The following is a 14,577-nucleotide window of genomic DNA, read 5'->3' as shown; positions in this document are numbered from 1 at the left end:
CATGGAGTCCACCATACAGGTGTACTGTATGCTGGAGTGTACCCACTTCGGTTCACTCTAATAGAGTCATTTAAATGTTCATCAGTCAGTATTGTTCTGTATTTAGATTTCATTCATGTCAGAAAAAGCTGCTTCACAAAGGTATGTATAACAGAACCAAATAAAGCAGACATTTTCAGTGCTGCTTGGTGAATGTTCTATAGTTTTCAGGGTCTACAAGGCTCCAGAAATGTTGTGAGTTTTGCTGAGACTTAAGCTGAACATTATTTTGGAGATCTCCACAGGATTGACACTGAACAGTTGTTCAGCCATCTTTTTCTTCTTCTTCTTCGTCTTGACATTAAATTATAAACCATAATAAATCAATTGTATAGGTCTAGCCTCCCTATATCTGTGTGTGAAAATGGTTCCATCCTCAAAAACAAAAAACTAATACTTCAGCAGTCTAGCTGCAGCTTCTAGCAACGGTCTTCTGTTAAAAAAAAAAAGACACTGAATGTCTTGAATGTGGCATCACACACGTGACTTAAGTCTGAACACAGCAGACAACAGGAGTATTTACAACAGCATTATAAAAACAAAAATAGTGCATGTGGGTGCACACTTACATTCTCTGTCTTACTGTTACATAAATCCCATGAATGTATGAGATTAAGTTAGCTTCAACATATCTCAATCAGTGATTAAGTGAATAATAAAGTTTCTATCGGGTCACTATCAGCCTGTCACTCATTATTTTCAGGGAGGGGGCGGGGTTTGGAGGAACGGAGAGGAGACGGTGATCGCGGAAGCTTTCCTCCTGCCTTCACAAACTTTACACAAGTATTTATCAACTGAAAATAGCAAGAGGACATTCATACTCTGCAATCCAAGACTTGATTAAATCCACCAAAAACCTGACATGACGATAACGAGTGTTTTTCAAAAAACACAAATCCCTGCCTGTGTGTCTCTGAGCCGCAGCGACAGGGCCTGATTCAGAGCGGGTCATTCTGCTGTTGGTTCTGGACTGGTGCTGGTGGAGAAAGCAGACTGCTCCGTGTGTGTTGTCGCTGTGCTGCTGTCACGTCTGTTCCTTGAGCTCTGCGTCACCGACCATTTGATATTCGTGTGACAGAAAAAATTCTAAAATAAAAAAACCTTATTGTCCAGCCGCGGCCGAAAAATCAATAAGCAACCTTACTACACTACTATAATCGATAATCGAGCGGCGAGCTACTGAAAAGCTGCCCGCGAGCTACCGGTAGCTCGCGATCGACGTGTTGGAGAGCCCTGCTCTAGAGTCTAGAATAGATCTATTCTCTTCCAACATTTCTTTCACTTTTGTTCTGTCCAAAGTTGGCAGGGAAATGCAGGCGAACAGGCTTCAAATACCAATGACTCGTCAAAAGACTTTTTTGTTGTTGTCCCTCCCCTATCACTAGCAGAAGTTAAATACATTTAGGGCCATGGTACGCTGAGTTTAAACACATTCCTTATTTGAAGTGTTCCTCCACTGGAGGGAGCTCTAGTGAATGATTTTATACTTCTATGTTTATTCCCTGCTGCAGTTTACGACGTGTGTTTTAGATTTTTTACATTCACCATTGATGATATTTAATGGATGTATTGTAAATAATCAGAAGATGCTGCATTCTTAAGATTGATGCTGGACCCACAGGTAGTTAATACATGCAGAACTACATTGTGACTGACTTGACCAACCCCTTAGGTCTTTTGGTTGTTACCTGTTTTCCTTTTTGTCCCTGAAGGTAACACAGATTGTGAGTGTGCCTGATTAAGAGCCCTGTTCCAGAGCCTCTCTCTCTTTGGCCTGACCCCTTTCCTGAGAGCAGCTACCGGTTTTAAGTTTCATTTGGTATTGCATTTGAGTTTTGCATCCAACACCTCACAGTATATGATCCACACACATTCACAGCTACGCAACTGATGTTACTGACTCACACACATTTCTTATGGTAGCTTTATCTTTAGTATTAGTTTGCTTTATTTATTGTTATAAATACTTTGATTTACTCTTTACACTGTATCCTTTCCCGTTTTTGTCATGACAGTACCAGATCACATTTCTTTCCTCTGACTGTTTCCACTATCCAGTAATATTTCTCCCAAAATGATCACAGTGGTCAACATCACTTTTTTTGTTTTATTGTATCATCCTTGATATTTTTTAATCAGCTGTTTAAAAGCAACACTTTACTTATATAATATATATATATATAAAACTGATGTTATTAATCAAATAAAAGCAATCATTAAATCAACAATACCATACTAAATCTCAATATCAGCAGTAGTACTCACATTATAAACAAATTCTCCTTGATTTAGGTAAAATAATAACATTTACATGTTCATATGGCTGAATCATTCACAACCCCATTAAGCTTTTAAAGAAGGTTTTTGACACCAAGATCCTATAATACATACAGCACATGCGTTATGTAGTTTAATTTTCATAAAGTAGTTTTACAGCACATCACCCAAGTTTATAGTTGATTTTTCGAAGCCAGAAGAACATTTTAAAGTAAGACCCTTCCCCCTCGAAACAAGTTAATGATCAGTTGATCCCCATTTAAAATGGCAAATTAAGCCCCAGGATGGTGATGCAAAAGCAAAGCAGGAAAGAGGGCACCGCTCTGGAGGACAAAGACACAACAGGGGCTGCTGTCGGAACCTTTGGGCTTTGGGTGGTTGCTGTGACGACCACGGTTCTTGTGATGCTGTAGAAACAGGTGGCCACATTACCCACTTCATCCACAACCACTAGCTCCACATCCGGCGAACAGCAAGAAGCATCGTATGAAACCATCGTTATGTTTCCAGCAGCCAGGCTGGTGTTCAAAGTCCCGTTGCCCTGTCTGAGACTAACGCGGTCAACGCCGGACCCTCCTTCCCCATCAGTCACCTGGACAGAGAGCTCCCACATCGACAAGCTGCAGGAATCGGAGCAGTTGGCCTGCAGGCTGACATTCTGACACACCGGCGGAGCGAAATCAGTCACCTGTGAGGAGAAAAAGTGGATAAAGACAGATGATTTATTTCAACAAATAAACCCAATAGTGAAATGATATTTTCATACGTGCTGTATAAATCCTGCAAAAGTATAAACATGCTCAATTCAGGACTAATAATATGAGGTTTTGGTGTCACAACTATACAATATATAAATAGAAATGCTGCTGCTGTGTTACAGCCAGCCCTCCGCTGCAATGATTGTGAAGATATTCACAGATTAGTAAGGAAGGAAAAGGAAGAACTGACCAATCAGAGCAGACTGAGCTTTTTCAGGAGGGTTAAAGAGACAGAGATTAAACATGAGATGTTCTTTTAAAATGTAGCTATTAAACATCTTCAAGGAGAGAAAAAAATACATGTATGACCCTGGAAATAGCATGATAATTTAGTGCCTTTGCATTTATTGTAATGTGATGTGTTACCGGTGTGAGGACGGTGAAACGCAGCACAACATAATTGGCGCCGGCGCCTCCTGGAGCCTCGGCCTCAATGGTCAGAGTGACGTCGGTGCCAGAGGGGGTGTTGGAGGGGGCCGTGATGTTCACTGCCCCGTTAGCAGTGCTTCCAGTTTCCACGATTAAACTGGACGAGAAAGATGAATCGAAATTTTGGTCGTTCGTAGCTTGGATGCTGAAGGTTCCTCCTGCTCCGCTTGTCGCCACAGAGAAGGAAACAGAGAGCGGCGTTCCTGGTTCCAAGACACCAGCTGTATCAGGCTAAAAACAGAAGTAAAACAGTCAGTAGCAGAAGTAGCCTATGTATTTAAAAAAATGAAGCAATAAAAGGCATAGGTTTTTCGTTGGATGCATTGAACTTACAGATCTAACGGTGACAGTAGAGGCTCTGATGCTGGTGGTGGACTGCCTCTGGAAGCCCACTAAAATCGCTCTGGAGGAACCATTGTTGTTCTGCCCCTTGACGAGCACCACAAACTCCTCTGCTGGTATCCTATCGAACCGAGCCAAGTAGTTTCCTCCACCCTTAGCCTCCACGCTGCCAATAACCTGCCTTAACCCGGACGATTCGACCAATATGACTTCTGTCACCACGGCGGTGTCGCTCCCTGTTACTGTCACCAGGAGGCTACCATTGACACCTTCATAACAAGAAGAAAATCCATTGAGATGTATAACGTTAGGGGAAGGGATTACTTTGGCATATCACAAAACTGTGTTTCCTTTACCAGCTCTTGGACGATTGTCTATAATCTCAAGACCTCCAAGTGGACCCTGCGATACCTCCAAAAAGTCAAACAGGAAGTCAATGGCACTCACACCTGCAAATGAATAGTTACAAAATAAAAGAGAATCAATCAAAGACGCCTGTGACGAAGGTAACTTCGTCACTGTGGACTGACGGCTTCGGGGCCTTGTAACTCAGCACTTTAGTGAACAGTTTGCACTTTATTAGCGTGATTGCACAGTACCGTTTGGCATTGCATATTTGCACATTTTATATAATTTATACTAATTATTGAGATAGTATTTATTAACTGATTAAACCGTATTAATTGAAATGTCGTCTGGCAGATGCTGGTCGGGTCCTCGGCCCCGCCTTGAAAACATAGGGGAGTTACCGAGAGCGCCGAAAGTGTTTGCTGGTGTAGAATGACAGCGGTTGAGAGTAATTAGGGTGCAAATAATATGTGAGGGTGTGGAAATCATAGCGTTAAGTGGCATTAATTGTACCAGTGCTGACTGTGTTTAGTTGGGTTTGTATGTGTGTTATTCTGTTCAGTTATATGTTTGTGTTTGGAAAGTGTTCCCCCTCCCGTTTTGTCTGTTGCTCCTGATTATGTTCACCTGGTGCCCTGTGTTGTCTCCTCCCCCCTCACCTGTGTCTTGTTGGCTTGATTGCACATGTGGTTATTTAGGCTCTGTGTTTCCTGTTTGGTGTGGGAGATCTTTGTGGCTGGTGACTGTGCTCACAGAAACAGCAGATTGAGGCTGTGTGTCATGTGTTCATGATTTTTAATAAAGGCCCACACCGGGTTATATTTGGGATTCCTGCCTCTGCCTCCTTACTTGGTCGGGCCGCTCAACGGTCAGCTTCACAACGCCACAAGGATAGTTATACCTAAAAAGATGAGTATTTATTCACAATTCAACCACAGTGAAAGAGTTCTTATCTACAACCTTCAGAATGTATGGATTTGTTGACACAAACTTTATTTCCCAAAGTCCAGTTTCAGCTTCTAGCTGCAGAGTCTGGAAGTTTCCCACTGACTGGGAGGCAGTGATCAACGGTCCTCTGTTGTTTGTGCTTTCCTGAGACACACCTAAAGGAAAAATTCATTACGAGAAATGAAGGACATGTGTTAAAAAGCAAAAGAAAAGTGAACCAAGCCTTTCCATTTTTCAAAAGTAGTGTGCATCATTGTCTACTGCAGTTCCATATTTATTACTACCACCAGATTGTGCTGAACCCCATTATCATTGACTTGTTACCTCGTCCGAAAAGGGTCACGGTACCAACTTTTTTTAAAAGTGGCTCACGTTTACGCATTGGGTCTGAAAACTAAATCCTGGAGAAGTTTTTCATATCTTCTGAATATAAGATATAATACAATTGTATTTTTCCAGAGTGAAACTGCTCTACAGCGATTGCAAAACGTACTTGGACGAGTGCAAATCTGAAAATCGAATCTACCAAAAGACGTGAGGTAGTCTGATGAAGAGATATGCAAAGGGTTGGCTAGTTGTTGGGACTTCTGTGCTAAGCACGGATTGGCCATTACAAATATCGTTTAGTTTCGGAATGCACCTATTGAAAAATTCTCTGGCAATACCAATTTTGAGATGAACAATTTGTCCAATACCAATATGGATGCTGAAGCTTCTTTGCTTTGTTGTTGTTGATGAAAGCAAAAAGGAAAGATTCATCATGCCGTGTAAACTAGTTATATCACTTGGCAGCATAACCTTAGGTCAAAGAACAATGATCGACTCGATGTTATCATCAGATCTGCGGTCTGGCTGGTTGGATCAGAGAGAGGTGGTTTATCAAGTTGAGGAGGGGTTCGGTTGGCACAGATAGTATGGTGCGTCTGTAGTTCTTGGAATTCTTTTCTATTATTTGTTTTTGCAATTAAAAATCCTGGCAGCAAACAGAGTTTTTGTTGTTTTGACGTGACCATTTGATAGTTTCATTTTCAGTTCTGATAACAGGTTGTGTGAGAAACCTACGTTTGCAGTGCATGTCCCTGTCAGCCCAGTTTTGTACATCCGGACAAAATGAACAATGTTCTCTTTCAATCAAATTCGAGATGAGAGAGCAGTGGCAACTTCAAGACCTCTTTAAATAGATTGAGATAGATTAAAACAGGTAAAGATCATTGTCTACTGCAGTTCCATATTTATTACTACCACCAGATTGTGCCGAAGTCAGGAAATTACGTTTTGTATGCCAAGACACAGATTCTGCTTAACACCATGTTTTGTGCAACTTTAAAATAATTTGCTTATGATCTGTAACAGTATCACCTGAGGGATTTGTGAGAGTAAAGGTGGTGGAGGTCCCGGTGATGTAAACTGTGACGTTTCGTACTGACTCATCAACTGAGAAGGTGAAATTGTCTGCCTTCCCTGGATTTCTGTTTGCTTGTAGAAGAGTCACCTAGAAAGGGAAAGGAAACTGAAGACACAACTGAATCTTTATAGACTAGAAAGCAGTGTTTGTGACGGCGAGTGAGAGTGTTGGTACCAGAGAGGAGGTGGAGGACTGTGTGATGATGCTGGTGGCCGCAGGGAGCTCAGCCTTGGTCACTTCTATAGCCAGACCCCCTGACACCTGAGCCAGGTCTCTGTACAGCGCGGCGTCTGAGACCCTGCTGTCACCGACGGGATCGCAGTACTTTAGTTGTCATGAAGTTCACCTAAACAGAGACAGAAATATCAAGGAAAGTTGGAGGTGTAAAGCCAACTGGGAGGAGCTTAGAGTTCAAGGAAACCAAATCGCAAAAACCTCATAGGTTTATTATTGCGATGCATTTTATTTCAGCAGGCCTATCTTATAATTTCGCCCACAATGTTACAGCCTTATTTGGACCAAATAATTCATTTCTATATGTAAAATGTAATACATTTAATCCACTGTAGAAGTATTTGAAAGTTGTGATATTGTGTACTTATCATATCCATACCTGCATAGTATAACCGGCATTAATATCAAACATTACCTACGGCTAATCCTGTTAACATGCTGACTCTAGCATTTAACCTAATGCACTGTTGAGCCTAACTACGACCTTACTTGTATCTAAACTTTTATGTTTTTCTAGTGTATGTGTCTCTTTTTAAATATTTTTTCTTTTTATCTACCAACATGTTTTGGGTTGGTCAGGGGTTACATTATTGAAACGTTTGAAAACCACTGTTCTCAAGCGTTTCTTTGCCCTCAATAGTAGATATACTTACCACAGACTTGGTGCGCTCTATGAGTGCGATCACTGTGCTTTTCAGGTGTGTGTCTTTAGCAGGAGCATCCGTGAAGAGGAAGATCTCAGACTCAGGAGGAGCCCCAGTTAAAGCCAGCTGTAGGAGCATACAGAAGTTTTCTTAAAATGTTTTATCTTATTATGAAAAGTTGACCATATATGAAGTAGTCTCATAAACATCTCAGCACCTGAAGCCCTGAAAGACTCATTTCTGGACTATCTCCTCCTCCTTCTGCTCTTAGTGAATTAATCGCATTCTTGAAGACATTTGGGTCTGTAGTCTTCAGCAGTGGCCCAAAATCTGGGGTTCAGGTGAAAAAAGGATTAATACATGATTTTAATATTCCTCTTCTGCTTGTTTGTTGGATACTTTCTGGTTTACAGATATATGTTCTTTCTTTATTATTGACATATTATGTGAACAACACTCCAACATTAAAGTATGTCCAGTACATGAGCCACCAGCTCAACCAGGTGAGCTATGCCGCAGTCCCACACGTTATAATTTAATGGTACAAATAACCCTTTTCTCAAAACAAACTACTAGACAAGATTGAAAAGTCTGGGGCATAACAATACCTGGATCGTTGAAAGGAACAAGAATGTAGAGTGAGGGCTCATCTTTTGTTCCCACTTTACTGTTGATTATAGAGGAAGTGACGGCCCGCACTGCATCGATGTCATCGCTCATGCTTCCTGTCGTGTCGATCACAAAACAAAGAGCTTTACTGGATCCTTTGTTGATTCCCATCAACCTGAGGGAAGAAGGAACAAAGAGATAAGAGAAAATGCCATTTGCAGTTTTACACTAACTGCAACATGCAGAATGGGTTTCTTACTGGAGGAAGGTTTTGTCCCCAGCAGCCCATCGAATGTCCTCCAGTAGCTCACTGGTGGCAGCTACAGCCATATTTGCTGCTGTCATGTGGAGGTGTCCATGGTCGGAGCCAACTTTGTCTTTGTTAATCCCACCTTTAGGTTCAGTCTTGCGTGTTTTATCCCAATAACCTCCATGGCTGCACTTTCCTGTTCAGTAATAGAAACAGATAAGAGAACACTTCTTCTATCTTCTTTGGAAAATAACCAGGATGGAGGCAGGTGTTACATCCTTTACCTTCTGGTTTGGAAGAACTAATTAAAGGCAAGTTTAAAGCAAAATATCCCGAAATAAGTATTTTTTCCTGTAGGATATCTTCCAAAATGTTGTTCCTGCAGTCCTTGCCGTCACAGTTGCGACAGGTTGCTCTGTCTTTGGCTTTGAGAAAGAACAATCTGTCAGTTTTCTTTTTTCTTGTCACTTATCTGTTTCTTTTCTTGTGGAGACAAACGCTGACATGATATTTTTTACCTGCTATGTTTCCGATGCTGGTCCCTTCCCTGAACAGGTTAGAGTTTGGGAGTTTGTTTCCCATTTCCACCCAGTTACTATGACTGTAGAAATCCTATTATTTAAAAAGGAAAGAAGTTAAATATTGCATCTATTATCTAAAGTCTATATCTTTAAATACCAAGATGATTTTTTTCAGAAGTCTTCATTAATGTACTTTAAAGATGTCCCCTTTAAAACGTTGCAGGTTTAAATAGGTGTCAGTTTATATGATTTTAAAAGGAAATTAGCTGATGGAAATTGATTAAATTGATTGAAAATGTCAAAAACTGTAATGGGAAACAAACAAATAAAGAAATGACCTGTAAAGTGTGTAAGATTCTCCCCAGTTTCTCTCTTGCTGCCTCAAAGTTTTCACGCTTGTTGCTGGCCTTCACAACGGACAATCCTTCTGTGATGAGTCTCCTCCCCTCCAAGAACTGTTCATCGTCAAAGTGATGAGGTGCTGAATAGAAATAACGTTCATCTGTTTGTCGATTCTTTTTTTGGATTAATTTGATAGCTTTGCTGAAGCTCTTGGATGATTTTGACGCTTCACAGGCAACAACAGACTCGGCAGTCAAAGGCTGTGGACAAACACACACAATTAATAAGGCATAATGATAATGAACAATACAGGCAATGGTCAACATTCAAATTAAAATGTATTTAGGTAGAATTTATTCCTTACAGGGAAAGTGAAGTCTTTGCCCTCCGCCCGGGCCAGAGCGCGACACGCCTGCACGGTGGCATTGAGGATGGCTCTCTGAGTGATGTCCTCATGAGTTTCTGAAGAGCTGGACCAAAGGCCTACACCGAAAAAGTATATATCAAACCCGAAAGCTCCAGTCTGCAGAAGCAGGAACCACAAAGCTGCCAATCCAAACATCACTACGCAAAAAAAAAGCACATGTATTGTATTGTTTATTATATAGATAAACACAAAAAACATGTTAAATCAGAAAATAAACCAAATACATAATTTGTTCCTGTTTTTTAAACACAACCAAACAGGAGTTCCCTGCAGCACTAAAAGAATAGCAGCTAACACATCATTATTTCACTTTCAACAAAAACTTCACATAAAATGGATTCAACATTTGTTTTTTTCTAGTCAATTGACACAAAAGTGTGGTCCTTATTTAACAAACATGTATGATGTTACTGTACCTTAGGTCTTGAGGTCCTCTTGTAAACTAGCAGTTGTGAAACTTAATTTATAATGGTTGTTATCCGGGGAGGAGTCCATCACTGCATGACTGGTCTGACCTGTTGCTTCAGAAACATAACACCACTGTTATGTTTTGATTAAGTAGAAGTTTTCCACAGAGAATTGAGTTGTGGCACTGGGTGTACCCGGCAGCAGGGTATGTGCTGCCGTGGAATGACTGATAGAGGATGATACTGCCTTTCCTCTGACCTCATCACTTAACAGTTGAAAACACTTTAAATTACTTTTTAAATGCTATTTTTCAAATGCTAAGAAAAGTAGCTTGAGTCTCTGCCTTTTTTCTATTCATTTTTGCAGTGGCATCATTTTAAATGCAACTCACAAACAGTTTAACAAAGAACAACTTGTCATATGGCGTGCTGAACCCCATTATCATTGACTTGTTACAAGGATGGGGACATCTCCTCATGCGAAGAGGGTCGCGGTACCAACTTTTTTTTAAAGTGGCTCACGTTTACGCATTGGGTCTGAAAACTAAATCCTGGAGAAGTTTTTCATATCTTCTTCTTATAAGATATAATACAATTGTATTTTTCCAGAGTGAAACTGCTGTACAGCGATTGCAAAACGTACTTGGAAGAGAGCAAATCTGAAAATCGAATCTACCAAAAGACGTGAGGTAGTCTGATGAAGAGATATGTAAAGGGTTGGCTAGTTAACCTTAGGTCAAAGAACAATGATCGACTCAATGTTGTTATCATCAGATCTGCGGTCTGGCTGGTTGGAGAGGTGGTTTATCAAGTTGAGGAGGGGTTCGGTTGGCACAGATAGTATGGTGCGTCTGTAGTTCTTGGAATTATTTTCTATTATTATTTGTTTTTGCAATTAAAAATCCTGGCAGCAAACAGAGTTTTTGTTGTTTTGATGTGACCATTTGATAGTTTCATTTTCAGTTCTGATAACAGGTTGTGTGAGAAACCTACGTTTGCAGTACATGTCCCTGTCAGCCCAGTTTTGTACATCTAAAATGAAACAATGTTCTCTTTCAATCAAATTCAAAATGAGATGAGAGTGCAGTGGCAACTTCAAGACCTCTTTAAATAGATTGAGATAGATTAAAACAGTCTAAAGATAAAATAACAAGGACTGTTGTATCAACAATCCAAAACATAATCACAGTTGAACTGGGGTAATGATGCCAAAGAATTCAGATAAGGCAAGGTCAAATAAATCCTGTTAGCATTAATGGAACAGATTTATGTGGCGTGTGTTTGCTCAGTCTGAACTTGTGCTTTCAGTAAATGATTTATGGAGGGAGGTGGAGCAGCAGCAGGAGTTGAGAGGCTACAATTTACATTACCCCAGTTCTCTTTTTTGTGTTTGCAAAAACTGTAGAAAGAAGACAACCTTTCTGAACTTCAGCCAGCCTACAGGGCATGAATGTCCCACTGATTTGTGGCGCAACAAGTCAGGATTGTAAATATGGGGGTCAGATGTTACTGAGGAGATCACAGTAACACTCAACGAAGAAAACACAGGACTTGTATGATAAACTGCGATCTCTCTATTTACCAATGGCATCATTCGTATGGGATTATTTGTTCTGTTTGTTTCCTTCACTGCTGCTCCTGCTGCTGTCTCTGGGTCTCCGCTGGCCCAGGGTATGTTGTTGGACGAGGCTGGCTGTCTCTGCTGCAGGGTGGAGACTCTGGGTCCTTATTTGCCTGATCCTGGAGCTGCCACTAGACAGGAACATAAGAACAGGGACTGAGGATATTCTGTCAGGCTCCGGTCCGGCCTCAGACGCTCCGCAGCTCATCTGCAAACCCTCTGCTCTCGCCACATATCTGCTGCGGCACTGTGGCTCTCTGGCCAGGCCAAGACTAGCCTCCTGGCCCAGAGGAGACCCCCACCTGCAGACCCTGTCCAGCCTGCTGTTGGGACAACATGGAGACACATTACAGTTCATTAGAGATAATCTGTTACTGAGGGACGGGGGTATCGTTGCTCTGGACTGGGCTGTGGGGACAAGACTGGCTGAGTTTGGAGGGAGGAGGAGGTGGGAGGGGAGGAAGGAGCCGGGGTCCGGGGGGAACGCGCTAGGCTGCTTCACCACAACGCCTCCTGTCCTCCTCCTCATCCCTGAGTCCTGGGGAGGGATGACCCCCCACCTGAAGGTGCTGTGCCACCAGGCCGTGCGTCAGGGCTTCTACGTGGTGGTGTTTCACGCTCGAGGCACCGCGGGCTGTCCGCTGACCTCAGCACGGCTCACTGAGTTTGGAGACCCAGCTGATCTTGAGCAGGTACAGAAAGAAGTACAGGGTTTTTTTTAAATCAAGTTTTGGGTCATTATGTTTTTCGATAATTATGTTCATAAGACTTTTGGGATGAAACGATTTGTTAGATAGATGGATCGATATAAAAAAAGTCAACAATAATAATCGAATTCATATTATTTTAGTTGCAGGCCTATTTTCAATCCAATTGACAACGCACACACTACAGTGTTAAAAAATGGTCATGCTTCTCTGCTAATTATCAGTAAACATAAATATTACAGCTGGGCTGGAAGTTTTGTTATTCGGTCATAAACCAGTGTTAAAACTGAAATGCTGTTGCCAACATGATTATTAGGATTCGTCTTCTGGGAATCATTCATGTCCATACATTTGTTTTAATTGCAATCCATCAAATTGCCACACAGTTGCTCTTAGCATGGCTAAAATTAACATTGTGTTCATCCAATTGTTTTACAGTATTTTACCCTTCAGTAACGACTTCCTGGATATCTTCTTCTTTCAGGTGGTGGCCTATGTCCACAGCCGCCACCCGTCCTCTGTGATGGTTGCAGTGAGTGAGGGATCCGGCTCAGGGACTCTTCTCTCCTACCTGGGGGAGAGTGGGTCCAGTTCCTGTCTGAAGGCGGCTGCAGCCATCTCTCCTGTACTCAGGGGACAGCTGTGGTTCGAAACAGCCATGCCTCCTGTTTATCGCTGGGGGGCGTTGATTCACCGGAAACTGCAGCTCAGTAGGTGAGAGAAAAAAAATTAACAGATGTATTAAAGGTCACCTATTATGCAAAATCCACTTTTTCATGTCTTTTACACATAAACATGTGTCCCCTCTGTTTAAAGACATTCTGAAAGTTTCAGGAAAAAAGATTTGCTCACTTTTTGTCCTGATCCATTTATATAAAAACCTGTCTGAAAATGAGCTGATCAGATTTTGGCCACTTTATGTCATAACGATTTTTTGGCTTGTGTAACCATTAGCCAATCACCAACCAAGGTAACCCCCCCCACCCCTTATCACCTGAATCTCCTCCTAGAGCACCATTGTGTTCTTTGTAACCAAATATCTCTCAGAGGGGCGTGGGGAGGGGCTCCTTATTTTCATCTAAAGTAACAGACAGAGAATCAGCACTTTGGAAACAGGGCTGAAACAGAGGGGATTATGGGATGCTGCAATGATCTGTTTGGTATTTGGAGCCAAACACTTCAGAGGCATGTTTTGTATATATCTGAGACCTATAATATATTGATGAAAAACAGTATAATAGGCGACCTTTAATAGCAGTTTAAATGTAATATGGACACTATCATTTTTCCCCTTTACATGGCGTCATGGTCGTAAGATATGAGAGTTCCTTAAGAGGAGTCCTGGATGTGGATCGGGCCCTCAGCTGTTCCTCCCTCAGAGACTTTGAGGAAACTCTGTCCTGCTCTAGACCTCCAAAAACCTCTCTGAATTCGGGACCTGATTCTCCGAGGGTCCTGGCCCCCTCAGTGGCCTGGGCCCTGGGCGAGAGGGCCTACCCAGCCAAGGACTGGGACAACTACTGGGAGAGAAACGAACCTCTGAGGGATGCAGATGAGGTGGGGGTCCCTGTGCTCTGTATCTGCAGCCAGGACGATCCTCTCCTCCCACCGGCCTCCACTTTGCCCCTTCCCCTTTTCCAGAGCAATCCATATTTCCTTTTAGTGCTGACAGACAGAGGCGGTCACTGTGGGTTCACTCTGGAGGGCCCAGAGGAGACAGAGGGGGGGAGGACTGGGAATGAGGAGGAGGAGGGAGGTAACTGGAGTCATATTGCAGTTCTGGAGTACTTTAGAGTAGTCGCTGATTTCCTGAAAGGGGAGGAGAAGGATGGGGAATATATTCAGGCTGGGCCGAGGAGCAGGACCAGCAACATGGCCCCCCCCCGCAGGAGGAGAGCCAACGTGATGAGGAGACAGAGACTACAGCCGACTGAAGAGAGGAGTGGGGATGAAGAGGAAGGAAACTTCACCTGGAAGAGGTCTTACACCCGCTGAGGAGGAAGAGAAAGGGAAGGAGGGGATCTGCAGAGAGACCCTTGGGTTTTATCCTTGTTATTCTGAAGTTATTTCTTAAGCTGCAGTTTTATGATGATACAAGATTTAAAAACAAATGAAAAAGTAAATCATCCAAAATACAATAAGGACAGCAGATTAACATTACATTACCATTGTATAACATATAATGACTGAATGAAAAAAATGCAATATATTGAAGCTACGTTTTTCAAAAGCTTTAAATACTTCCCTCACACAAAACAACCATGGCACA

The 14,577-nt window shown here is 42.1% G+C and overlaps 2 protein-coding genes across 2 annotated transcripts; one reads left to right on the top strand and one right to left on the bottom strand.

Moving 5' to 3' along the window:
• Positions 1-2,126: 2,126 nt before the first annotated feature.
• Positions 2,127-10,093, bottom strand: LOC117490137 (von Willebrand factor A domain-containing protein 7-like). Its single transcript, XM_034139720.1, is given in 17 exon segments — positions 2,127-3,004; positions 3,441-3,734; positions 3,837-4,114; positions 4,202-4,294; positions 5,147-5,296; positions 6,501-6,633; positions 6,721-6,852; positions 6,854-6,892; positions 7,434-7,550; positions 7,642-7,754; positions 8,033-8,208; positions 8,293-8,479; positions 8,568-8,708; positions 8,802-8,895; positions 9,143-9,406; positions 9,511-9,710; positions 9,990-10,093. Coding segments are annotated over 16 exon segments (2,838 nt in total). The 5' UTR covers positions 9,709-9,710; positions 9,990-10,093; the 3' UTR covers positions 2,127-2,575.
• A 1,302-nt stretch (positions 10,094-11,395) lies between these two features.
• Positions 11,396-14,421, top strand: LOC117490142 (protein ABHD15). Its single transcript, XM_034139739.1, has 3 exons — positions 11,396-12,293; positions 12,793-13,022; positions 13,625-14,421. Exons 1-3 carry the CDS (start codon positions 11,565-11,567, stop codon positions 14,301-14,303), a joined length of 1,638 nt encoding a protein of 545 aa, XP_033995630.1. The 5' UTR covers positions 11,396-11,564; the 3' UTR covers positions 14,304-14,421.
• The last annotated feature ends 156 nt before the right edge of the window (positions 14,422-14,577 follow it).

Source organism: Trematomus bernacchii, unplaced genomic scaffold, assembly GCF_902827165.1.
Source record: "Trematomus bernacchii unplaced genomic scaffold, fTreBer1.1, whole genome shotgun sequence".
NCBI classification, from domain to species: Eukaryota; Metazoa; Chordata; class Actinopteri; order Perciformes; family Nototheniidae; genus Trematomus; species Trematomus bernacchii.
This window is presented reverse-complemented; position numbering and strand designations above follow the sequence as displayed.

What these genes read in the sequence shown, in the direction of transcription:
- LOC117490142 (XM_034139739.1), top strand. Translation starts at nt 11,565, where the DNA reads ATGGCATCATTCGTATGGGATTATTTGTTCTGTTTGTTTCCTTCACTG. An exon ending in ACCCAGCTGATCTTGAGCAG is followed by an intron (nt 12,294 to 12,792) that starts GTACAGAAAGAA and finishes TTCTTCTTTCAG; the next exon opens with GTGGTGGCCTATGTCCACAG. An exon ending in CGGAAACTGCAGCTCAGTAG is followed by an intron (nt 13,023 to 13,624) that starts GTGAGAGAAAAA and finishes CATGGTCGTAAG; the next exon opens with ATATGAGAGTTCCTTAAGAG.